This window comes from Nyctibius grandis, chromosome 10 (genome assembly GCF_013368605.1).
Source record: "Nyctibius grandis isolate bNycGra1 chromosome 10, bNycGra1.pri, whole genome shotgun sequence".
NCBI lineage: Eukaryota > Metazoa > Chordata > Aves > Nyctibiiformes > Nyctibiidae > Nyctibius > Nyctibius grandis.
In genome coordinates, this window is record NC_090667.1 from 11,989,341 (window position 1) to 12,016,420 (window position 27,080).

Below are 27,080 nucleotides of genomic sequence, written 5' to 3' on the forward strand. Positions count from 1 at the left end.
GTCTTATTTATTCAACCCTCACTCTCTTTTCCATCTCTCTCCCTCCCACAGGAGTGTCTGTGCAGTGCCCAAGGTGCTCTCAGCACTGAGCTGTTTATTAATGATTTTTCCCCACTGCAGTGGCAGGGAGGTCAGGGTGTGACAGGCAATGGAAACCAGAGGAGCAGTGTGCGTGGTCTTACCAACGTGACTGATCTGTGCAGTTTAATTGCTGCATAAAATATGCCAAAGCACTTGAGGTCATTTAGAAAAGTTGGAGTGTTTACAGGAAAGTAGAAATTGAGCTTGAAAAAATAATTACACTTTTTTTTTTCTTCACATTAATGACTATACAGAAGAGCCTTTTAAATGTGTCCATATATGGGTTTTAAGCATTCATTCCACATCAGTATTTCACCTTTTTTCCTTAAGTGGTTTCTATATTCCTACTAACCAACAATCATTTTGTCTGAATCTCATTTCCTCATAGTAGCAAACCCATCAATCTCTGCTTTATTAAACAGGGAAGTATGCTTGGAAGCCAGAGCACTCAGATTTGATCAAAGATGTTATGCAAACCGTTGATTTTAATTTACAGCAATATCCACTTCTTCCATTATTAACAGCTTTGAATTACTGATACTGAATAATTAACAAGTATTCCTACTTGATGATAGATTGTTCAAAAGGCAGATGTACAGAAACATAGCCCAGATGAACATCCTTCCTGCAGCCCCAGTGATCCACCATGGCACGAGAGAAATACTCTTTGGAGAGATCTCCCAAACACTTCCAAAACTATTAGCACAGCAAATGCTCCGTAGACAAGTGTGCCAGTGTGTGTTTCTGACCTGCTGCTCTCTGTTCAGAGCCCTGGGCTGTGACCAGCCAAGTCAGATGATGCAGACCAGGATGCCACCACTTGGCAGGTCTGCCTGTGTATGCCGGGTGGGAAATGTGGCCTTAAAACATTGCCCTGCTTCCTGGCTGAAACTGAAGCACCCCTCAGTCTTCAAGCAGGGCAACATCTGGTGAAATGTGACTCAGTTCTGGACTCCTTTGGGATTTCCAGAGATTGTTTGAGTAAAAGTTATAATCTTACTTGTATGAGTAAAAGTCAAAATCTCTGTGCACCAAAGATGACCTGAGGTGGGTAATTCTCTTCAGTGTCTGTTCACTTGCACAGCTCTTTGAGGCTGGGTGGGATGGAGGTCTCTGTACCAGGCAGTAAGCTTGTTCACTGAGGAAGATGTCTGGGAGCACAGAGCAGATCTGGGTCTTCACCTGCTGTTATGGTCCCTGTCCTTCACGAGCCCAAATGAGAGGAAAACATCTGGGATTCTTACAGAAAGAGGTGGCCAATACCTGCCTTGCAAGGGCAAATATCCCTTCCACCCAAACCCACATCCCTGCACTCTGAGTGTCATTGCTTAGCAAAACCCAGCTGAAATTCAGTGTCAATCTTCCTCCCCAAAGCACCAAACTTGGTCAAGTTATAACTTCAGAGTTATAACTTCCTTGCAGCTGTAGGAGTTTTCTCTTCAGTGCAGAAAATCCTGCTGCTAAGGAAGAGCATAGAGGTGTCTGCAGATATTTCTGTCCTAGCTGCATGGTGAAAATCATCATTTCTCTCCCCGCTCCAGAGCCCTTTTCTCTGGCATCCCTCAAGCTCCCTCCTCTCCCAGTCCTGCAGAACACCCATGCCCGTGGCAAGGGGAGCAGTGTGCGCCGGGCAGTCAGCAGCACGCCGGGGCACCCCTCTTGCCCCTGCTGGGCAGCACGTGGATGCTGTCAGCGGCGGAGGGTGCGCCTTGGCAGAAGGGACGCCGTGCTCCAGAGGTGGCAATAGCACCAGCCTTGGCATGTCGGAGTTTCCAGTCTAGGCACAGCTGCTTTCCAGCGGAGATGAGTGGGCAGTTCAGTTCAGCCGTGCATTTACTACAAGTTGTATTGATTACTGTGAAATGTTTATGTCCGAGTGCAAACCCATTGCCTTTAGGATCAGAGCAGCTCATTCAATGAACAGGTCAAATCAAATTGCTTTGCTCCTCCTCTCTACTTCCCTCCGAGGGATGAGGCCCCAGGGCACCCTGACACCAAGTGCTTTTCCCCGGGTGGCACAGCCACCAGCCTGAGAGACAGCGTCCTTGCTGCGGGGAGGGGACAGGGATCTCTCAGCAGGCAGCCTCAAAACCCCGGGGCTTCCCCTAAAAAAGAGCCAGCAGGCTCGGTCACCAGCCCCCCTCCCAAGGCACTGCATGAAGTGAGAAGCCCAGTCCAAGGCTGATGGCCAGCTCACCCACGGGCAGGGCTCAGGGACAGGGGAGGTGTCTCTCCCCCTCCGTACACACTGCAGAGTGCAGATGCAGGTGCTCAAATAACGCTGCGATGAGAATTGTTTAGGAACAGCAGAAGGACGGGCAAAGCTAGATAAGGCAAAATATAAATCTAACTCAGCCAGGCTCTGTATAAACTAAACCATCATCACCCTCTTTACCACTGTGCCAGTGTGTATGTGCTGCCATGCTCGCTCGGGAGGAGAAGGAACATCTTTTGTATGGCGCTGCTCAGTGTGGTTTGACATTTTGTTTCACGGATGCAGCCATGGAGCAATGTTAGCCTATTGTGAAGGCTTATTTAGACAGGTACAATTACAGCTCGGCAGTGAAGGTGCCTTTGATCCCAGCATCCCCGTTGTTCCTGAGGCTTTTCATTCCACCCAGTACGCAGCTAGAAGGCCTGTGGCTGAGACCTGCCTTTGATATTGCTTCTTTTCTGTTTCCCTTTAAATTTCATGATGCATTCTTCTGCTGATGAACATTATTAATGAAGGCTCTGGTGTTTGGTTGTGCTCAAAATAGTGATGCTTGGCAAGTGTCTGACCTTGCCCAGCTGTGCAGCAGCCAGCTACAGGAGGGCACGCAGTGGGCCCAGAGCCAGCTGTGCGGCTCCAGCAGAGGAGAATCGCCCTGTGCGTCCCACTGTGCATGGTGCCCACGGGGAAGGACCTGCTCATCCTGTTCCAAAGGACTTTGCTGCAGTGCAGGTTCATGTGTCAGCAGCTCCAAGCTTCCTGCCTCCCAAAATCTCCAGTGCAGGACTTTGCTTCTGGGGAAAATGAGGTCTTTCAGGTCGGATGTATGTGGAGATGGATGGGAGAGAGGGAGTGATTTCTAGTGGGGGGGAAGGAGTGACATCGTCTTATAGGACCAGCCATGTGGCCAGTGATGGTTCTGTAGGGTGGCTTGGGATTTTAGTGTTAGGATAAGGAATTAGATACCAATTACCTTCAGTTTTGAGGAAGGAATTTCTGTATGCAATTTGGGATGGTCACTGGTGATTGAGAAGCACAGAAACTGATGCTATTTGCTTGCTTTTGCATTTATCACGTCAGTATGAGACCAAGGAGGAAAGCTGCCAGAGACAGCGTTCACCGTGTACTGAGAGTTCAAAAGACAGGCCAGAGAGAGGAAGGCAAAGGAATCCACCAAGAGCTGTTAAACACAAGCCCACTGTGACGCAGACCTTTGCGGCGTGAGAGAGTGTGCAGGGGAGGCACTGCTATGTGTGTGTAGGCGTTTCATCTGCTACAGGCCGCTGTCAGACAGAATGATGGGTGAGGCAGATCCTTTTGATCGATAGGGATTTTCTTCTGTCAGTTGGGAGGAAGTATGACTGGACCAGTGTAGGCAAACTGCAGGCAGCAATTGCAGTGTAATTGCAAGAACTGTGGACACAAAATCCACTCGTTGCAAGAGTTGTCCAAGAGCTAATGACCCAAGGTGTGAGGAAGCAATGCTCTCCAATAAAAACTGGGAAAGCCACATTTAGTTCAGGCAGAGCCTTGTCAACACTTCTGAATGCACCGAAGGATTTGTCCAGAGCTACCAGCTTCTTGGAGCCTTAATTGTCCTCGCTGAAGTTGTGCTAAGTTCAGCAGACAACTCTTTCTAATTATGTGTGAACTCTTTCAGATGCTAAATAGAAGCACATCTGGACTTTACCTTTCTCCTGTTTTAGCATCTATAATTGGCTTGCACAAAAGTAAGTGTCTCGCTGGATACCAACCCATGGCTGTGTCTGACCCCTTCAACATAACCCCAGAGACCTTCCTACATTAAGCAGGAGTGGATTCACGGACATGAGCACTGAAAACAGGCAGGGCAAAAGAAGCAGTCATGCCTTTGCCTTTACCTCTGGGCTGGGATCATTCATTCCAACGCTGAACAAAAACCGCTTCCTTACCGGGAACCCTTCGGCCTGAGCCATCCATACCCCCTCTCCTGGTACACTGGTAGCCCAACAACCCGCCTCCAGAAGGACACGTGCCTGGCAGTGCTCAGGGACTTTTTGCTGGAAAACCTTGTAGAGAGGTGGGATATACCCAACTGTCCACTCTACGTGACATTTATTAATCTCTTAGTTTTAACACAGGAGATTATCTGGAATTAAAAGCTACCTGTGCTCTCCCAGGTGAGAAAGCACTACTTGCCATCTGGACATACATTTATGAGGCTAGGATATGCAGTTGCCTTGGACTTCTTTTTTTATTATAGCCATATAATTGCACTTGTTTTTGAGCCTGCATATGTCTAACTAGTGCTGTGTTTTTCTATGGAATTAGTGTGAGGCCAGGGCATCTCCTTTCCTCTTCTATATTTGCTCGTAAACATCCTCACCCATCTGCATGAACCTAGGGATGTATTTCCTCGCAAAACATTGAAAATCAAGGAATTCCTAAAATACTGTTCATACTCAATATGAAGAGTCCAACTTCAGCAGGCTGCGATCTGACCCACTGGTGCAACTGGCAATGGGCAAAAAAGTCAGACTCAAAGTGCCATCGCTTTTAGGGACAAAAATGGAGATTGTGATGAAGTGAATGTTCCGCAATGCAGGCCCAGGGTGAAGTCAGTCACTAGAAGCTTATTAACACGGCACAGGTAGTGGAGGCAGGACTTCAGCAGTCTCTAATCTTTTTTAGCTTTGCTAAAATCAGGAGAATTCAGTGAGATAAAGTGTGAAAGTCTGGAATGTATTTAGTAAATAAAAAGTGACCCCAGAGGAAGTCAAAGTAAAACAGAATAACAGTTCAGTTTTTCAATTACCTGAACAATCTCACAACATTAATCCTGGGTGCAGAATGCCAGCTCCGTACGCTGTGAAGAAATTTCCCTGCTGAATTAGTGTCAAGTGCTGCTCTTAATGCCAGTTTATTTCTGGCCACGCTTGATAACATGAACAAACACTCATTCTCACCCGTGTAATGTAATAGGAAAAGTTACACAAGCTGGCGAAGGTTTAGGATGCGTTTTGTTCTGGGTAAATAATTAGAAATAGCTTTAAAGGGAAAGTGACTCAAAATTTTGTAATAAAACCAATTTTATGAGGACTTGAACACTGTTCATTGCATGCTGTGTATTACCTTCCTGCTTTGCAGGCTCCGGGAAAAAAAACAACAACTTTTTTTGAAACATTTAACAAGATATTTGTAGAAATGCAGACTTAGAATATGTCCAACGTTGCATTTTCATGTTATCTTTCCTTTTTTTTGGGGGGGAAGGGAAGAGAGAATAAGGGAAAAGATTATGTAGAAGATTTCAAAATTCAAGATGTAAAATGCTCATCTTGAGGAAAACCTTGGGGAAAAAATGGGAAAACGAAAGGAAAGAAAACCAAAATACTTCTGCATAAAAAATAACGTTATTTATTGGTATGAAAAGAGCATGAAAACATTTTTGTCCAGAGGCTCTGAATTGGAAGGGACTTTCAGAAACCAGGCACAGTTCTCTCCAGCTCTCAGAAATGGGCTCCTCCACTGTACGTATCGGCTTATTCGCCACTGGGAGACCTGGGCGGCCACGGGCGTTGCGGGTATCCTCCGTTTGTGGCCTTTCTGCTGGTGAACACCAGCCTTGCAGCTTTCCCCATAAGTATAAAATGCTCTTTGTTAATGCTCTCGGTGGGAAGGCTGTGACAGGCGTGGGGATGCTGCTCTCACGCTCGCGGAAATGAGTGCCCTTGCCTGGCACCCCAGCACTGCCCAGGCGATCCCCTCCCAGTGCCACTGCAGCTTCTTCTCTTTTCTTTTCTCTTTTTTTATTGTGTGCTCCCCAGTTCGAGTGAGGGCTTCGGTGTAGCGGAGAAGATCGTGCTGCTCACCTTCATCTCCGCTGTTATACTGATGGCCATCCTGGGGAACCTGCTGGTGATGGTGGCCGTGTGCCGGGACAGGCAGCTCAGGTGAGCCCACCCAGCCGGCCACTGCCTGCCCTTCCGCGGGGAGGCACAGGGGAAAATCCCCATCCAAAAAACCCCATGCCCTATGCTGAGGGCATAAACTGCCGTGATGAAGGGTGTCTTTGGCCGTGCATTGCACCACGGCGACGTCAGGTGTTCATACTGCATCCCCAGTTGGATTTACACCGTGGCAGTGGGATCGTTTTAGTATCCATCCTCCACATTCTTAGCACTCTTAGTGTGAAAAAACAGATAATGAAAAACAGAGCTAAGCAGCAATTCCTTGGAGAAACAGGTTGGCCTCTCCCCCTTTTCCATCTCAAATTTCCCAACAAGCCCATCAGAAAACCACACAGCTCAAGGTCCTGGTGCAGTTGTGCTGTGCTGCCGCAGCTTGGCAAATGCTGCCAGTGATTTGGGGGGTTCACAGGCAAAACTCCTGTCTCGAGGCTTGCTGCTACCCCTGAGAGCTGTCAGACCAGCCTCAGGAGCAGAGCGAGATATTCAACAGCCTCTATTCATATTCTGCGTGGGATTTTTAATGGATTTAATTCTATTTTATTGTTATGATTTAAAAAGTACTCTTCAAGTTAAAATTACAGCTTCAGTCTAGATTCTTCTCAGTGCTTTCTGGAAGGATTTTCTCAATTTACAAGTTAAAATAACACCCCCTTCCTCCACCCCAAACTCTCCAATGGAGGCTGTGAGGCTGAGCCACATGCAGAGGCCTGTGAGCATCTATTTGCCTCTTCTGTGCGAGCAGAAAGATGCGTTTCTGCAGGGAATGCGGTGGGTATTTAGCTGTAAAAACTGGGAACAAGCTAGGGGTGACCATATAAAGTGAGGTGTAGGTTAGAGAGGACCTTTTAGTGTGATGGAGCAAATTGGACCCAAACACAAGCTGAAATCTCTGTCCACACGTAGAGGATGCTGCACTGAAACTGTTCCACCCTAATTTTGTGATCTGTCTTGCAGGAAAATCAAGACCAATTATTTCATTGTTTCCCTTGCCTTTGCTGACCTGCTGGTGTCGGTGCTGGTGATGCCGTTTGGAGCCATCGAATTGGTTCAGGACAACTGGATCTATGGGGAGATGTTCTGCCTGGTCCGAACGTCCCTCGATGTCCTGCTCACCACAGCATCGATCCTGCACCTGTGCTGTATCTCACTGGACAGGTACAAACAGAAGGGTGTAGAGAATAATTATAGTTGCTTTAAGTTTCTTTGGTGGTGTTGCTCATCAGCAGTAGCCAAAGGGCACGTATGAACCTGCTGGGAACGGTACAGCAATACATCTCTCCTGGTAGCTGATTTTGGAGAGAGCTCTCTGAATCCTGATCGGTGTAGGAAAACTTTGGAAGGAATGAGATTTATATTGACAGAGAAAGCCAGGTTCTCGGCCGCTTTGCAGCACAGCTCTGTTTGCGTTATTGGTCAGATGTGGCACAGTTTCTTCGTCGAAGTAAAGAAAAGACGCCTTAAAGATGTCTCAAAAGAAAAAACCCACAGCTGTCGCAGGAGGAGGTGCGGCGTGCACAGGACGTCGTTTTAGCAGGGACGTTGCTCTCCGTTACGAGGTCGGGGCGGCAGGGAAGCCTTGGCTGGGGCAAGGCTTCATGTGTTGTGCTGAGCCCTGTCTTCCCAGGGACTGAAACACTAAATTATCCGGCTTTCTCTCCTTTGTCAAAAAAATATTTGACATATCTTTCAAGTGCTATCAGAACTGTTCTTCCTGCTGCTAGCAGCCATACGGGCAGATGCAAACCGATACTACTAAATGACACACTGTGGCGTATATTACTACATTATAGGGAGAAAAATATAAAGAGCAAACCTCTGCCCCCACCTGATTTTATGGGCTGTTTTTCTGGGGCATCCATTTGCACATCTCCGCTAGTGAAGGCTAACAAGGAGGTAAATAGAGCTGGTGAAAAGGGTGCATAGGCTTTGTGGGAGAACCTAAAAAATTTCTTTCTTTTAAACTTTTCTTACAAAATCAAAATGAAGCCAAAATCCTAAATAGTTTATGGCAAACAATTCTGGTTTACTGTTGTCTGCAGTTTTTTGGGATAAACAGCAGAACTTTCCATACCGAATAGCAAGAATTTTTCACAGGATAAATACCTAGAAGAAAACATTTTGACCGGCTATTCTAATAAGCAATATTTAGAGCTTTCATTTGAGTTCTGTGTGGAGATTTCAATACCTTTTATAATACTATTACTTAGTATTACTAATATGGCCAAAATAACCATAATTCTTGTCATCATGATAATTGATATTTAAATAGTATCGTTCATCCAAAAGTGTGTACCCAGCCAGACTTCAAAAGATACTTGATCAAGTTCTCCGTTGATGGGCAGCACTCCTTTCTTGTGGGAGAGGGCACCGGCACATCCAGTATTGTATCCAGAGAGAAGCTGACGTGTAATAGCTACAGCGACTTTCCTCATCTGGAAGTTTGATGGCTGGAACACAAATAGGAAGCTCATTATCTTAAAAACGTTGACAAATTGCCACTCTGAGCCAATTACCACTAAAGCAGATGTTAGGCACTGTGCTCTGGATGTGGCCTTGTTATATAAAATGTTGGGATTTGATTCTCCAGGCTCTTAATTAAGCGTAGGGGGTCAGGTAGAGACGGGGACAGGAAGGGAAAATATTGTTTTCTCCCTTCCCTTCACCCCCTGCTCTCTGACACCCGCAGGGGATGGGGAACGCACAGAAGGGAACCCCCCCTCTTCCTCCTGCCTGTGCCACCCTTTGCCACGTGGTGAGCTCTGGCTCCTGCTGCCTGTCACCATCAGTCCCAGCACTGTGCCTCGCCTCGGGGTGGTGAAGGGGTTGGATTAGATTATTCTGTACTAAATGAAACATTAAGAGCAGAGTGTGAATGCCTGGAGAGAACTACAGCTCTGCTCTTCCTTCTGTGCTCTTTTATTCTCTGCCCAGGGAGTCCTGAATTCTCTCCACCAGCTGCAGAGCTGCCGTAGCAATGGGTGAGCATCGCTGCCTACAGTAACGCGTAGATGATTCCCCTTCTTTTGGACAGAGGGAAATGGGGAGCTGAGTCTGGGCATCCCCACTCCATTCCCCCATCCCAAGCCAATGCTTTAGTCATTAGAGATTAGGCAGGAGAACAGCTGTCTTGAAAGAAAACAGGAGCTGTAGCCATGTTTGGAGGAAACTAATTCTCTAAGCTTGTTCCACATGTGTTCTGAGAAGGTTTTGGGAAGGTGCCGCACCCCCTGCACTGGGGTCTGGGCGTGATGGGCACTGCGCTTCAATGAGTCCTGTATGAGCATTGCTCCATTTGAGTGGTTCGGCCTTCTGGGATAAAATTATCCCGCTTTAAAGATTTCTGCTTACTGAGCGTGTGTTTGAACCTGTTGCTGGTACAGAAACATTCCTCTTATTTCTTCAGGGTTAAAAAGCTTCTTTAAAGTAGAATGAAATACTGACACACACACTGGCTAAAACAAACCCCACATCCACCAAGCTTGGTGCCAAACTGACTGAAAAAAAGTGTTCAGAGCTCTGAATTTAAAGCTCCCAAGAGCTGGAGATCATCTTAAGTGTCACAGCAAAAAAGAATCTTTCAGAAAATGCCTGTAAACTTTTTCTTCATGAATGTACTGACAGAGAGAAATCCCCCAGTATTTTCCATACTCCCAATATTGGCCACGTTAGACTAAATAGCAATCAAATTGCTTGAGAAGAAGCCAAGGATGAATTGATTAATGAGTGATGGGTATACTGAGAACCTCTGCAAGTTCAGCGGTGAGGGAGCAGAGCTGCGCTGTCTGCGATACAGAAACACAGCAGCGATCTTGGCAGCTGACAAACCTGAAATTGCCAGATGCCAGGGACTTATTTCAGGACACAAATGCTCTTTCTCGTTCACATGTTCTGTGCTCTTGGGCAGAGAGAGAGAAAAGGTTCTCCAAGCTGGCAGCTGGATGCAGCCTGACATGGATAATTATCACAACATTTATCGTTTGCTTGGTGCTTTCATGCTGAAGCATGAAGCCTCTGCAGACTGGCTGCAGAGCTGATCTAAATTTTAAGTAATTCTCTGGTACTGTTTTTCTTGTTTCTCTTCTCAAAATGGCTTTATTGAATGCTTGTTAGATCAATGACCACCACACACAACACCGTTAGCAGAGCACTGACAGCAGCATCCCCAAGACAGGCTGCTCTTCTCCAAAGGCACTTGAATTTTCCATAGAAACTTTTCTCTGTCATCTGATCTCTGCAGGGCATGAAAAACTTCTGTTAGCCATTCAGTCTTGCTGTAGAAGTTCATCTTGGATGCTCTTTTGACTCCATGGGTAATCATTTGGAGCTTTGCTACTGACATGAAAAAAGCCAGGATTTCATCTTAGATGTTTCAAAAGGTATATTTCTTCTCCCAGTACAAGAAGGCACAGTTATATCTGTGTCTGCTGACAGTGAGCATCAGTTGAAAGAGAAAGCCCAAGATCTTTCTATCTCATGTGAAGAAGGGAATCCTCAGTCAGCTGTGTGGCTTTCATCGCTTTCTGTTTGATCAGGCATGTCAGTATGAATCTGATTGAGTCCCAAGACTATGGGCTTCTGCGTTCTCCCAGGACCAAATGTCAAGTTCAGACTACCCACCACAGTGCTTGAGACAGACCAAGGTGCTTCCTGTAGCACTGGACTAGCTGTCCTGAACTGATGTAAATGAAAATATTATGGAGGTGTGTCAGTCCTTAGTCATCTTCCTCTCTTAAGGCTGTATTTCCTCCTCTGATTAATTGACTGACTGGTTAACATGATTTTCAAAATATAACTTAGTAGGACACCAGTAGGTACTGTAGCCATTGCTGAAGTTGTTTAACATCCACCTGGACATCATCCTGGAGCACAGAAACAGTCCTAAACTGACCAGGAATTTCTGTGCAAATTCATGAGCTCCTTCATGTCCCAAACAGTCTATTAAAAAGACTTTCTTCCTGAATTACCATTGTATATGTTATTTTACATTTCCACAGTGCTTGCTCACTGGCATGGTCTGGCAGCCTCGTTAGGTAAATCAGAAAACATGTTGTATAAAAGCAATTGCTTTCCACCACAGAAGCAGCAGACCCTGATGCCTGCAGATCCAAAACCTGATACCCCTTACTGGTCAGCACTGTCAGGTCTAAACATTAACAAAGACCAAGGACGTTAATTTTTTTTCCCTATTGGGCCTGTTTAAGAAATCATTTTCTGATTGAAATGAAATGTGAGGTCTTTCCCTCCATCTCTCAGAGGAGTCATTTGAGTGGAAAAAGACAGGGAGAAGGTAGACATTTTGATTTTGGCCCTTACCACATCCATATGGACGTGACATGGTCTCTTCCTTGCTGCATTGTGGAGGATATTACGCTTGTGCCATGTCCTGCTGCAGGTCACTTGGAGCTAGTGACAGCCCCACTTCACTCCTGTGTCCTTTTCACAGAGGTTAATTCACTTTTGTTGCCATGAAGTTGGCTGCTGTTCCAAACCTCCTCGGCAAGCAAGACAACAGGAATTTTCAACACAGCTTGGGTGGAGTGGTAGATACAGAGTAATAGATCCATTTTCCACACCAAAAGAAGGCTGAACCCCACCTTTTAAATCTGCCTTTTTCTCCTTTGCGATGTGCCAGCCCCTTGCTGTCACTGTCCTGGGAGCATCACTTCTGGGTGTGTTTGGTCTGTGGTCATCCTGAGAAGGGCAAGGAGAAAATTTCGACCTCACTTCACTTCTGTGCTGGAGATGAAAAGTGAAAATATCCAGACTTCAGTCACATTTGAATAGATACAAATAGAAAAATTTTCTAAATTCCACCCATTGCTTGAGCACTGCCAATTTTTAAGATTCTTGTGCTTTTGCAGACTGAACTCAAAAAGTTGTGCTGTTCCTGGTGCATATTAATGTGGGTTAAAATGTGGGTACCTGACAGTGCAGTCTAACAGAGATTAATGACTTAACAGAGTTTAACCCCATCCTCTAACCCAAATGAGCAGTGTACCCAATGTGCTCTTCACAGCCAGGATTTATCAGGCTAGAAAAGTCTCCTAATTTCCAGCTGCTTCACCAGATTTTCCTTTTGGGACTTGATCTACAGGCTTTCAAAGCACATCTCTCCCTTTCCCTGTGCAAACATTAGTTGAGATTTTAAAAGACTTCCAGACAGTTTAATTTTTACAGTATTCTGCAGTCATCTCCAAGCAGCTTTCAGGTCAGCTCAAAATACTCTGATATGAGTAAGAGCAACATGTCTTTCTTTTCCTCTCTTCTCTGCAAAGCCTCAGACCTAGGCTTTAAAGGTTGCTGGAAGAAACTTGAATTTCTGTGACAGTTTTTGGTTGTGTTTTTTTTTTTTTTCCCCCAGTGAGAAGTGACTCCCAAACAGCGTTAAGAGGACAGAACAGATGAGGAGATAGTGGTGGATGGTCCTGAGAAGATCATAGCGGGTAGATGAATGCCTGAGTTTCTGTGCAGGGAGGGATGGCTCAGCCCATCCTTGAGCTGTTCTCCGTCATCACTGCTTCACCCCTCCAGGAAACTGGGTTGGAGGAGCACCGACAGCACTGCTTCCTTCACTGTGTTTTATTTAATTTTTGCTACTTGTTGCCCTTCTGTTCATTCAGACTTTACGGGAATATGCTTTTTCTAGGTGGTGTTTTTTCTGTGATTCATATATTTCCCACCTTCTGTTTTATTTTGGGGCATACAACTGTGGGGTTTTTTTTAGAGAAACAGAGTGGTTAATCTAATCCTCAGGACTCAGTTTGGAAAGTCATTCTGTTCAACATTGTTGAATTCAACATTGTTCTGTTCAACAGTGTTGCTTGAAAGGGCTTTTGTCTGATAATATCTTGTATCTATTTCCATTACTGCCTCTGAGAAAAAAAAAAAAAGGCATTCAGGCTTTAATTCTTGAAGACATTTGAGAAAATCTGGAGAAATCGCCACAGGATAAACTGATCTTACTGGTCAGACACAGGGAGAAAAGTACTGCAGAGACTTAGAGACACTCTTAGTCTCATCTGGAAAAGTGTTTTTCCAAGGTACCAGAGGTATCTCAGGGCTCACTGAATCCAAATCTTGCTGTCAACAGGTTATGCTTTTTCATCATCTCTTTGGTATTCCAATATAAAAGAAAGATTTAGCCTTGAATTGTTTATTTATTGCATGTTTCATGCATACTTATCCATTCTTTGTGCCTGTGCAATAAGAATAATTGCACTGCATATAAATAGATCAAGAAGCTATGATGGAGTCTCCGAATACAGTTAACCTGTCAGGAAAGGCAATTTTCTTCTCCAATATTTACAGTACCATTTGCAATACAATTACTTCTCAAAGTCTTGGGGAAAAAAAAATACAGAGAAATAAACAGGTCCTAAATGTTTGTATTCTTGGGCTTAGATGCACCCCTGGCACCTCTGCTCTTCATGCAGCCGGAGCATCCTGCACCCTCCCTCTGCTTCCTCCAGCTTTCCTGGCTGTGTCCCAGCCCGTGAAGCTTTCCTCCAAGTCTACATCTCTGCTGGGCACTGGATACAGTGTTGGCCTGGTGTGTTCGAAACATTTGCAGATTTGCTATGTAACACGCGGCAAAACAGACCTGTGTGTTTGTATATTCAACGCTAATCTTACTGGGACTCAAACATACCACATAATCACTGCTAAATAAAGGCTAAAGCAAAGCAGATGTATCCGAAGAGTGTTGGAGCACCAGAGTGACAGATGCTTGTTGCACCATTTACAAACATTAATTAACGTTAATGTACTGTTCAGACATCAAATTAGCACAATCCCTTGAGACAGATGATGCTTTAGAGATTCCCGAACACCCGAAACCCTGGTGCTCTGCAGTGCAAGTCCTTGCTCAGACGAACCCCTTGCCTGCTGCCTCCTGTTTCCAGTGCCGCATCACATCGCTCTCCGCGCTCATCTCTTGCACAGTGTTACAGCCAACACAGCCGAGGCACAGGGGGATCGACTGGCTCGTCAGAAGATGCTCGGGCCACAGTGGGGCTCGAGGTCGGGAGGACGACGTCTTTCGCAAGGACGGGAAGAAAGCAGCTGTGCCCAGCTGTGCTCTACGAAACGTCTGCCAGCTGGCCAGGGGCAGGGGAAAGTTATTAGTGGGGAGACTTATTAGGTTTTAAATAGCTATCAGTAAATAATGATTAGGCAGTCGGCAAGCTGATTATATGACACAAATTCCAGCTATAGTTTTGAACCAGGCTATAAATCCCCCGTGCCCTTTTCAGCTGGAAAGGTGTCTGGTCTCATACCTCTCCCAGGTGCTTAGCTGGAGGAACAGAGAGCCAGCACGGAGAGGGGCTGAGCAAGGGCAAAAGGAGACCATCCACGAGGGCTGCAAGATGGGACACGTAACTGCGAAGTTATCCCTGTCAGCACTTGGCTCGGCAAGAAAACTAACACGGGATTTGCAGAATTCAGGTCCAAGAGCGTTAAGAAAAATAACAGAGCAGATGGCCATGGCACAGCCTGAGGGTTGCACTGTCCTTTATTAATCTTTACAAACCCTCTAGAAATATGGTAATTTATTTTGCCACTGTTGCTGCCAATAACCCTCCCCACACACCGACCTGCATGGGGACCATGAAGGAGTCCTCTATCTCCGTTTGACAACATATGTTTGTTTGTGTTACTAGCTATATTTATCCAGTTCCAATTAACTGTCCTCTTTAGCATTTTTCTCAGTGTAATTATTGCAACACCAGCAGGCCGTTGTTTTCTAATAAGGTTTTAATTTGTTAGATATAATCATTTTTTAGGACACTTTTTTTTTTTCTGAACCAGCAATGCATAAATTTGTTTTATTTGGCAACAGGTCAGAGACTACAGCTTATTTGCTCGTGGAAAAGGAAAAGAGAAAGAGCTGTTCTCTCAAAAAAAAGGTAAAAATCTGGTTATGCAGACGCCAGAATATAGTTTCTGGTTATGCAGACGCCAGGATGGAGCCAGGTTATGCAGACGCCAGGATGGAGCCAGGCTCTTCTCAGTGACATCCCTTGACAGGACAAGGCGCAATGGGTGCAAGCTGGAACACAGGAGGTTCCACATAAAATATGAGGAAAAAACTTCTTTACGGTGAGGGTGACCGAACACTGGACAGGCTGCCCAGAGAGGTTGTGGAGTCTCCTTCTCTGGAGACATTCAAAACCCGCCTGGACGTGTTCCTGTGTGATATGGTCTAGGCAATCCTGCTCCGGCAGGGGGATTGGACTAGATGATCTTTCGAGGTCCCTTCCAATCCCTAACATTCTGTGATTCTGTGATTCTGTTTCACTGAAATATCAGAAAAGCCAGTAGCACTGTTTTAATTTCACACAGGCACAAATAAGTTGAGATCTTGGTTCCTTAGACTTTGTCGCTTGGTCAGGGTTCAGCTGAAGGCTCTGGCCCAGTCTGGGTTAACTGAGGGAGAGGAGGAGCATGCGAAACCATGCTCAGATTTGGGGTTTGTGGAACACGCCAGAGTAGAGCTCCAAAAAGACAAAGAAGGGGATTTTCCAAACTAGCTGCATCCTTATATATAACTTGTGTCCTGCGAGGAGAAGCAGCTTCTGAAATAAATGTCCCTGTCACCCACAAGAGTTTTCCATCAATACAGTTCAGTACCTTCAGCATCCGAGCTGGCTGCATGGGGCAGCCAGGAGCCCCTTTTCGGGCTCAGCCTCCTCCCGGCTGTCGGGTCGGGAGCAGGGTCCCCTGTGGTGGCAGCTAGTGGAGTCTGGCTGCCTGCTGTCGCGTTTCTTTGGCCTCTCTTTCCTTAGGAACTCACAAACAAATTGTTCTCACTTTGGTGTTTAAGGCATGGTTCAGCAGACACAGGCACAGAGCCTGTGCGGGCATGGGTGTTGCACCCTAACTTTGGGCGAGAGCTAATAGCACCCACAGTTTTCCCACCCTCTGGTCTTCTTTTTTCTAGATTCTTTTAGGAGGGTAAAAAAATTATTCAGTATAAGTATTCAGTAAATTTTCCTCAGCTGATTTTGGCCCTAGTGCTGATAAAGCATATGGTATGTATGTAATTTTATAAATGCACATGACACCAAATGGTTTTAAATGTGGGCCACCCACAGAACCAGTCTGTTTAGTGAAGGTGGGTGTGTGTTTGTCTGTCTGTGATAGCTAAGGAGCTTCTGTAAGGGTAGTGTCTACATACCCATAGCTCAAATAAAAATGTATTGCAAACCAGGGGGATACTTTAATTTTTCTCCAAGGGCAAGGAATTATCTAATGCAGCTAAGTAATTGTATTTCTGTTATGCCCAGAATGCAAGGAAGGAGCAGCGGTGTGGTTAGAGTATCACTGGTCCTGAGGCAGGAGCTGCGGAGTCCAGGACTGCTCTCTGGAGATGTGCCCAGGGCAGCTTTTACATCACCATGGGCTTGAGGATGCGCTCGGATGTCTGGGCTGATGGGTGGCTGGATGTTCTGCCTGCTGTATCACTGCTTCCTTCTCTTTAGCTGCAGAAACTGGTGTATGTTAATGCTGCTGGCCCAGCTGGTTATCTAGATTCTTGGACGCTTCATTTCAATCTTGACCACAGATCCCAGTCACAACTGGACTCTTGTGTTGGTGCTTGATGAGTATGCAGAATGTCACTACCACAAGTAGCCGTCCTTGCCATGGACCACAGCTGAATTATGTTGCTGTCACACCTAGGTCACCAGTGTGTGGAAATGCAGTGCTGTTTCTCAGTCCCTCCACTTTCCTTTCTTGTCTCCAAGAACCTAAAAGCTATGAACTTGTAATAACTACAGGTGTCATTGCTTAAAAGTTGATGTGCTTTTCAAGAATTGTTTTTTTTTTTCTATTTTTTTCCTGGAGGAAAGGCAAGGTATGATACGAGGAGTGTGCACACCTGTGTGTGCATGTATGCATAGGATTTTTCATACAGGCAAAATGGCAACAGCAAACACCCATGATTTACAACACTTAGATTTCCACGGAAGCCTTGAACCAGCACAGCAGATTCAGCATTCAGTTGTACAAGGCAAGAATATAACTGAGGTTCATTTTCTGTCTATTTTCTCTTCGGCTTCACAGCTTCCCTCTTATCTGCCACCTCCTGTCTTCACATACACACAAGTTTAACATTAGACAAGCTGTCCATGATCCTGCTACTGAGAAATGTGATATTATGTCTTCTCTACCCAAAGTGCTGAAGGCTGTTAAGGTACAGATGTGTTGCTGCTGTACAGTTCATCAGGCATTTATATCTGCTTTCTGTTTTTATGTGTAGCACTGACTGTAAAGAGGAGCTAGCTGGCAGGCAAAGCACAAGTCCTGTCAGGAAGGGATAAAACATTTTGCTCTTACAGCTCGTGGACAGTGTGTGTATGAGGCTCCTCCGTGTGACTGTGGGAGCTCCTGCTGGTGATGTATGTGTGAACGTGGAGGAAATTACCCCACAGATTGGGCATTGAATCACTGAACCTTGAGCATTTTTTATAGCTTTTGTGAACATAATCGAGATGCACCTGCATCCCCTCAGAGTTGCTGAGAGAGCGTTTGCAACACGTGAAGTCCACTCTTGGGAATTGATCCGCTTGGCACTACTCGGGCCCCCCCACATCCGTATTACTGGAACTTCCACGGGAAGACCAGGGAGCATAACATTCATGTTCCTCGAGACAGAGTCTGGCCACTGCACTGGGCAGGTCACAAATCCTTGGTAGCCGGACATATCTGCAGTGGCCATAACAGCCATCAGTAAGGCCATAAGAAATATGGATTTCTTCTTTTGAGCCTTCTGGAAAATTATAGAACTTGATTCATTCATGTGGCAAATGTCTGATATGGGAAAGGAAAAGTTTTGTCATAACCTTTGCTTTATGGAGCTGCTTGGATGATCTACAGCTCCTGGAGGGGATTCTTGTATTTCCCTTCAGCGAAGAATGTCATAACAGAAGCAGAGATGTGTTTCACATCATCTGCTCTGCTGCAGGTAGCAGGGAAGTTAACATTTTCAAGGAACCGCAGAGACATGGGTCTTGGCTGATAATAGTAAGAATTAATATTTAATTAATCTTGGACATGTTATTAATCATGTGTATGTATTACATTTTATATTCATCCATCACACTGTCATACCAGTACATAATAGATATTCTTTATGAGCACAGGAAAACAGCTCTAGCTTGAAAGGAGGCAGAAATGTAGAATAAGAAATGTCTTTATTTCAGCTTTTGACTAAAACTATTGATAATCTTAGAGATATAATTACTTTTCTCTCAGTGAATAAATAACTGCTTAAATGCCCAAACCATCACATACATCAAATCACCAGCTACTGCAAAAATTGGTGTGACTTCAATGACTGCTGTTAACATACACAGATTTCTATTATCTGACTCTCTGGGCTGTTGAATGGAAGTCCTGCTGAGCGATGGAAAAGTGGACAGTGTGCTTCTCTGCCTCCCTCGCCATCAGCAAAATCATCATCCACGCTCTGATTGCAGAACCTTGTTACCACTAACGGTGTAGGGCAGGAGGAACCCAGCTCCACTTTCTGAACACAAGGAAAGTCACGGTAGCAGCAGTTAGCAAAAAAAAAAAAAAAAAAAAAAATATATATATATAATCTTTTGACATGTAAGTGGAGGAAAATTGCTGCTGAATCACTGGGAGGGAAGAAATATGAGAGCTTAAGATGTCATTTTTACAGGCATAATTTCTACTCTAATGGCCTTTAATAGCATGTACAAGTCAGTGTAATGCTGTCAGCTGCAGCAGAGATAGAGGTACGGAAATATAATAACTCAAATTGCATGGAAGACTTGTTTTCCTGCTGTAGTTAATTAGCAACGTATCGTGGTTTTCCGTTTCTGTTTGCTTATTCAACTTGCGAAATGGTAGCTGGTATCTTGGTTGTTCTTTCCCATTTATTTATTGAATTTCTTCTTTTGCCCTTTCTGCAAATAAATGTAGTCTCTTGTGACTTGCAGTAACTTGCCATCAGGCATGTCACAGGCATCCTTTGATGCCCAGCACTGGGTAGCACTTTCCAGTAGGTATCTCTCAGATAGTAAACAATTAAATACGCCAGATATACCTCCTTTGTGTTTGGAGTCAGAAGAGCAGTTGCACATAATGCCAAGAGAAACACCATCTGTCCCAATTAGCAGTCAAAAACATTACCTGTTTGAATTCAAAGGTCAGTTTATTTCCTGGGGGAAGGAAATCTGGAGAGCAGGGGGAAATCCAGACTCAGTAAGGTCTAGCAACACAAGACAAGGTTACACAAGCACATTGTGGCTGTCATGAGGAGGGTAGTTATCCTAGGAACAAAGGAAATATTTATTCTATCTTCTGAAATCATTAAGATATTGAAATCTGACCATGATGGTCCTCATTGTCTGATAGACTCAGAAAAATTTAGGTTGGAAAGGACCTCTGGAGGTCTCTGACCCAGCCTTCTTCTCAAAACAGGGCCAAACTCAAACTTAAATTGTATCTTCATTTAATTAGGTCACTCAGGGTCTTACCCAGTTGAGTTTTGCATACCTTCAAGGCTGGATACCCTCGCTTGTTCAACTCGTGACCCAGTGAAGACAAGCTCCAAAATTAAGTAAATCCCATTCCTGTAAATTATTCAGCTTCTCCTCCTCCCTCGTGGGAGGGATGTGAGGGCTGTGTTAGTGGGGACAGGAATTAGACCCCCTGACTGCCATGGCTGTTAGCATGAGCTCCATGGGAGGGACATCTCACCCAATGCTCTAAAAGAACAGATACTGTCAAATACACCATTTCTTTGAAAGTGAAACTTTTCAGAGGAACAGGATGATTTTCATGCACACAGGAAACCAGAAGAGAATGTAGAAATGATCAAATTGAAATAGTTGAATGCTTGTGTCAACATTTTTCCCCTGTGACATTTTGAATCTTGTTTCAAAGAGACTTTTAAAAAATGTTTTCTTTTGACACTTTGATATTATTTCAACCCTTTGTGTGGAATATATCATCTAATTTTATCAAAATAAAGCAATTCAGTTGACTCCACAAGGCTTTTTTAAAAAAAAGCCTTAAGAAAATTTGGAAATTCTTAGATGTTTAGCACAAAACTTTTGGTTCCCACTCAAATCTTGATGAAATAAATTTTGCACCTCAAGGACATCTCTCTAATACATACACGTAAACTGTGTGTATGTGTGCCTTCTCATATGTATTAATGTGCTGCAGGCATCTCAGGTTAGTGGTCCAGCTTTAGTGTGTGTTTGCTAATTTAATGTCTACTTCATGATTCTACTGACCTCATAAAATTGACTTTTATAGGCATTCAGCAGTGAGGTGCTCTCTACGTACACATTATGCCTTGATGTGAGGCTTGACTCAAAAACATCTCTGACAGAGATCATTCATTCCTGTTTGTCCTGGGTTTGTGGGGACTGAATTTATAGAATCACTTTTCTGTTAGATTTTGTTTCAGTTTGTGGCCAGCATGGTGATCAAGGCCATTAGCAGTAAGCCAGGGCAGCTGCCCCAGGCTGGCCCACAGCTGTATCCTATAATGTTAATGTCAGGTTCACTATAAATGGGAAAGCTGCTGGGGATGGGTGGGCTCTTTGCTCTGCTTTTTTCTCTCTTTCTCCTCCTCCTCTCTTCTCAATGACTGCTATCCCTGGAGTGACTTGCCACCACTCTGTGGGCTAAGTATTATTTTGTGTCTTTTGTGTTACCACTGATATTGGTTTCCTTATTTTATTAAATCTGTTTAAATTTAACTCATGAGTCTCCCTCCTTTTCCCAGTTCCCTTTCTTGGTTGGGGAGAGGACATTGGGTGAGAGAACAACTGCTTATTGTTTAGCCCTGGGTGTGGGCTAAATGAAGACACTGTTATAAATAGCTTTTGAAACTGTGGCCGCTTCTTCAATGCAGTGCCCTTATCCTAAGGGGCACCATATTGCATAATTTCTGTGCTCACCAAATCTGGCAACTACATCTGCCAGATGATCATTATTAATTCCTAAGAAAATATATACGTCAGGCACAGAGTTGAGTTATATATTTCGTTATTTAGAAGAGCTGAGAATTTATGGGCACTTCTTGTGTCTCTAGACCCCAGTTCCCTGTCGCAACAGTGGGGACATCAGTACTGGCCTGTCTCTACAACGTGTGCTGAAATCCAAAACTCTAAAGATCAAAAACATTTCATTGGGAACCTGAGGAAGACTGTCAGGTCAGGACCACCAAAGATCTGCAATAGGATGATAGCGTTCCTATCTGCTATGCTTATGGGCATATGTTAATTTCAGAGCAAAGAGATTTCCTGTTTTAGGTTTGATACACCTTCCTGATATAGAAATTTGATAGCAGGTGGGTAGTGCAGGGACCAAATAGACGTAAGAGTTGACTTCATATCTCTTTGAGAAGACATTTTCAGTTCACAGCCAGTTGTTATTTTAAGAGAAGGGATCTGTTGTACTATGAATATGTTGGATAGATAGGGAGGAGAAAGGAGAGCACTGGGCATGTCCCCTTGATGGTGAAAAGACTAGAAGCTCCGTGCAGGCATTTGCCCTGTCCTTGTGGCAGAGGTTAAAGCCCAGCCAGGAAAGAAGCTGAGAGGCCGAAAGGGAGCTCGGTTATGGAAAAACACACCTCATTCTACTGACATTTTCACAGCTTTGAAACACTTCGTTAATTTGCAATAACAGCATTTGCAGTCTTGTCAAAATAAATGTCCATTGCAGTTAGAGAAAGCCCAACATTTACTCAGTTGTGGCTAAATGGAAGGAAGGTGGACTCATTCATCGTGGTGAGGAGGGTGCAGACAGCTTTGTGACTAAGTGTGGAGGGAGAGGAGGGCTGAATGTGAAGTCACTCCCTTACGCTGCAACCTCAGACAAACCACAGCATTAATATGTGCTTCATTTTCGCTAGCTGAAAACCAGAAAATATTGGCTTTCCCCTGCAAGGCACTGTGAAACCTTATTTACTCGTGCTGTGAAAATATCCTGAGCTCCTTGTGTGAGAGGCAGTCAATGGAAATAGGCTATAGACTCATTTTTTTCTCTATTTTGAAAGGCAGCAGAAACAAGCTGGAGGAAATGCTTTCCAGTTTTATTTTCAGAAGACCTGGAAGTCCCCTTTGATGGTGGTTGTCCTCTCAATTTTCTCCTTGCAGGTACTATGCTATCTGCTGCCAGCCTCTCGTTTACAGGAACAAGATGACTCCATTGCGCATCGCTGTAATGCTTGGAGGGTGCTGGGTAATCCCGACATTTATTTCTTTCCTCCCTATCATGCAAGGCTGGAATAGCATTGGCATCATTGATCTGGTGAGTAGCTAAGGAGGTACACCAACCTAGTGTCAAATATATTCGGTGCTATATGTTTTCCTTAAAAAGCAATATGCAAAGAAAAGAAGGCAAGAGACGCTGAAGGAGAAACTTATTGTTATCGACGCAGAGGGGCTGCTGAATTCTGGAGGGTGTCTTTAAGGGGGTTTGAAATGATTCTGTCCTGGAAGGACTGTCACAAAGACAGTGGTGGCTCTGGAGAGGATTTTAGCTGTGTCTGCTAATCAATTCAGTGAGTAGTCCTTTGAAAACAGGCCAAGCCCCAGCTGGCTCCTGACGGGGTTCTCAGTTCCCCTTGGCCTCTGCAGCTCTCAGGGAGTGCTGGCCACCACCAGCTCAGCACAAGGGTCCCATGCTAGCAATGTTTGGAGAGCCAGGAAACCCAGACTTCCTCGGAAGGGATGGTGCGTTGGGCCAGTCCCATCAATATCCTCTGTCTTGGTGTGAGCCTTGCAATGGGGAGAAGGTGAAGTTCCCCCGTGCAAGTCATTTCGGCAGGAGTCGGTTTTCCCCACAGCAGTCTGGCTTCACTTGCAGGGTCCCCTCTAGAGGGCAAGGAGTTATGAGCTGCAAATCTGCTCTCCTTCCAATCTGGAGATGCAGGAATTAAAAAATGGCAAACTGTGAAAACACCTGATTTAGAAGAGCTTGTTTAAAGAGATGTGGCATCTTCTATGCCAAGTCTCAGTTAAGGAGCTATGAATACTTTTTGGCTCATGGAGAATAACAGGTGCAAGCTGCCAAGCCTCTAGACCAGGCGATAAAGCCAAAATTGCTTCCAGACAAGCACCTTTAGGACATGCAGCTGGTAGAAAATGGAGGTGCATTTTGTTTCTTTTACAAACCATGTCAGGTATCTGATTTCTTCCATTGATTTCTTGCTCCCCCCCTTTCCAGAAAAGACTCAACACCCAGCTGGCTGTACCAGCCTTTCTAAATACCAGTGCAAGCCCTGCCCTTCCGTGTAACTTGCTGGCGTTCACTGTGCAGATTTCAGTAGCTGCACGCTGTGAGGTAGTGCAGGGTTCAAACACCACCTAAAAATCCTGTCTGTCCCAGTTATGCCTCCTGCTCCCCAAACTCGCATGCAAGACCCCTTTCTTCATCTGCTGTCTCTATTTCCATCACAAGTCATTGACCAGATCTCAGCCTGCAGACATCTCCTGCCCAGGCTGCTGCCCACAGCCCCTGTGCCTGGGGAGCTGTGTCACACCCCAGCCTGGAACTGCCCCCCAGGTGCTGCAGCCCGGTCCCTTCCCTGTCCATCTGGTCCTTCCCTAATACCCCTGTGGGACTTGGCTGGGTGAAACTTGTGTATACTTGGTGTAAAACCATGCCCCGATGAACAGAGCAGTCAGCACTGCAAAAAAAGCACGACACAAAGTGAAGTTATTCCCTGTTGCTGTGTCCGAACTGGGGAGTTTTAAGCTGATTTTCACTGGCCGGGTTGAGGCATGCTCTAGGATGCTGGAGCTGCAATGTGGGCTGGTCCAGCAGACCTGGGGACCAGCAGGACTGGAGAGCCCGTGGTGTGAGCACAGGCAGGAGAGGCAGCAGTGGGTAAGATGGGTGCTGTGGATGGGAGAGGGGAAGGAGGAGAGAGAATCAGAAAGCGGTGATGGACTGCCCTGGCAAACAGACTGCCAGTATCGGGGGAGAAGTGCTGAATTTCTTTCCTTCTTCTTTGTCCTTGTCCTTCCTCCTGCTGCCCCAGATTCAGCAAAGGCAGTTCAACAAGGCTTCCAACTCCACTTACTGCATATTCATGGTCAACAAGCCATACGCCATTACCTGCTCCGTGGTGGCCTTCTACATTCCCTTCCTCCTGATGGTGCTGGCCTACTACCGCATCTACGTCACGGCCAGGGAGCACGCCCGCCAGATCGGGGTGCTGCAACGCGCAGGGGCCCCCACCGACGGCCGGCAGCACCACCCGGACCAGCACAGCACGCACCGCATGAAGACTGAGACCAAAGCTGCCAAGACCCTGTGCATCATCATGGGGTGCTTCTGCCTGTGCTGGGCCCCCTTCTTTGTCACAAACATAGTGGACCCTTTCATAAACTACACGGTGCCGGGGAAGCTGTGGACGGCTTTCCTGTGGCTGGGCTACATCAATTCAGGGTTGAACCCTTTCCTCTACGCCTTCCTGAACAAGTCTTTCAGACGTGCCTTCCTCATCATCCTGTGCTGTGGTGATGAGCGATACCGAAGGCCTTCCATCTTGGGGCAGACGGTCCCCTGTTCCACCACCACAATAAATGGATCGACTCATGTACTAAGGTGAGCGTTTCTCAGATGCTGCAAAATGTCTGGAGTCGCTAGAAAGAGTACTTCTTGTGAGTTTTCATAAAGGATTGGTTTTGTTTTGCATTTGAAATATCTGATGGATTGACTGTTTAAAAAGGGAGGGGGCAAGAGCAGCACCCAGCAATCCTTAGGGTGCTCAGACAACCTGGGTTTGTATATAACAGATAAGTGTTGGCATGCACGGTTGCTCCAGAGGTGTGTTCAGGAAAGAGTTGGGAGAACACAGAAGTCGTGTATACGTTTTGGCAAGCCCGGCTCTTTTGTCTGAGAGGAACAGCTTGACCCCACAGGGAGCACCTTGGAGGAGGCTGCCTACTCCATCTTCTCTAGCAAAGGGATCGTGACACCCCCCATTGTCCCTTCTCAGGTTCTGCCTTTGTAGCCCCACCAGCCACTGCTGCATCTTCTGAACTAATGAAGAGCAAAGGATGAGCTTCCCCAAATGCCCTGACCCTGCTGGGGCACTTCAGTGGCTCTCTGGGAGGAGGGGTGCTTGCCATTTTGTTTTAGCAGCTCAGAAAATGCTGGGGTGTCTGTCTCTGACTGTAACCCAGTCAAAGCCTGCCCATGTGCAAGGCAGTGGCACTCAGCTTTGCAGGAGCCCTGGGAGCTGAGCACGCCTCACACGGGCTACAGGACATAGTCCTGTTGGTTGGCAGCTTGGGGTCCCAGTGCATTTGAACCCCACACCTCAGCCCCGCTCCCCCCCCCCCCTCCATTTTGTACCAGTGTTCATTGCAAGAGGAGACCGTGTGGGCTGTGCACTGCCAGGGTACAGAGGGGCTTGGAGGGCTCGGTGGTACGAGACACCCTCTGCTATCTTCTCACTGAGCGGAGGGGTGGGAGACAGAGCATGGGAGGAAGGCAGGGAAGGAGAACTATCTCCCATATGATCAGAACAAACTGCAATCTCTGAAAAAAATGCAAAACACATTGCCCTGGGTGTTTGTACGCAACTGTCTAGAGATTTGGTTCTTTTGGTAGACGGGTTCATGGCTCTTCACATGCAGATAAGGACTTGGGAACCGCATTTGTGTTCAGAGGTGAACCTTTCTGGAGACTAAATCAGACGCTGAGCACTTCCCAGCTGAGTCTGATCTGCTAGTTTGCCCCAAGCTCCCTTCTGCAGTGATCTCGGGAGTTTTGGAAAGAGTCCTTGGCTGTATAATGGATGGGAGATGGGGCAGGGCTTGTCACAGCCTTGAGACAGACCTCTCAAGCTTTTTAAATCATGAAGGATGTTACAACATATTTATCTTCTGCTGATTAAGAACTGTTCAGAGGCTATGGTCCCAGAGCCCTCTATCTGTGATGGATGTGTGGCACCGTGCCATGCTCAGCCTGTATTTCTGCTGGAGCCATGCTCCTGAGGACAAGCCAGATGCTCCTCTGCTGCGGTTAGGAGGATTGAGAGAGCAGCCCTTGTTGGACGCGGCATGCCATCCTGCAGCGAGTGAGCCGGTACCTCTGGCTGGGGAGCTGCATGGGCAAACACTGGAAACGCATCCCTGCGTGGGGAGGGTGGGTTTGCTCCCATCGCTGGTTAACCAGGGCGGCTCTGTGCTCTCATGACTGCACCCGGTGGGTGCAGGGGGCGTCAGCCGGGTGGCCTAAACACAAAGAAAGAGAGACTGGCATCTATTTTGGCTAGTAAGCACAACAAGAAGATGCTTTTTGTTAAGTATACAAGGCAGAGAGATGACAGGGGGCCTCTCTTAAGTGTGGGTTGGAGACGTAGAGGGCAGGGAGCACGTCAGCCCAGAAGGTGAATTGCTTTGGTCCGTGCTGATGTTTGACCTCCAAGTGTTGCAGATGGCAATGCTGGTGCCTCCTCATGTCTCTGAGTTGTCTTGCTGCTTTTGCACTAAGTTATCTCTCCGTGAGACCTCATCGTCCTGCCTGTGCCCTGTGGGACTGGCAGGCTAAGGCCAGCACTGCCCTGGGGACGCTGGGCGGTGGAGATGGGCTCCCGAGCGAGTGGCCAAGGAAGCTCTGCACACCTCCAGGAGGGATGAGCTGTTTCATTCTCTGATGAGTGTCCCTGAGATGACAAGCTCCTCATTTTGAGACTCCTTTTAAACACATCAATGTTCTTGCAATGGCCAAAGCAAATGTGAAGAGACACCTCCCACCTCCCCTCCAAAGCTAGGGGTGGCCATGGTCTCGGCCACCGTGGCCAACTGGGGAGGCTCTGGTGGGCTGAAGTAAAT

The 27,080-nt window shown here is 46.0% G+C and overlaps 1 protein-coding gene across 1 annotated transcript in view; it reads left to right on the plus strand.

Annotated features, from left to right (window-relative positions):
• Positions 1–550: 550 nt before the first annotated feature.
• Positions 551–27,080, plus strand: part of HTR4 (5-hydroxytryptamine receptor 4) — a 76,258-nt gene continuing 49,728 nt past the window's right edge. Inside the window, exons 1-5 of the mRNA XM_068409500.1 lie at positions 551–576; positions 6,097–6,222; positions 7,195–7,395; positions 22,386–22,539; positions 24,275–24,843. Coding sequence (XP_068265601.1) covers positions 551–576; positions 6,097–6,222; positions 7,195–7,395; positions 22,386–22,539; positions 24,275–24,843 — 1,076 coding nt within the window. The remainder of the gene's footprint in view (positions 577–6,096; positions 6,223–7,194; positions 7,396–22,385; positions 22,540–24,274; positions 24,844–27,080) is intronic.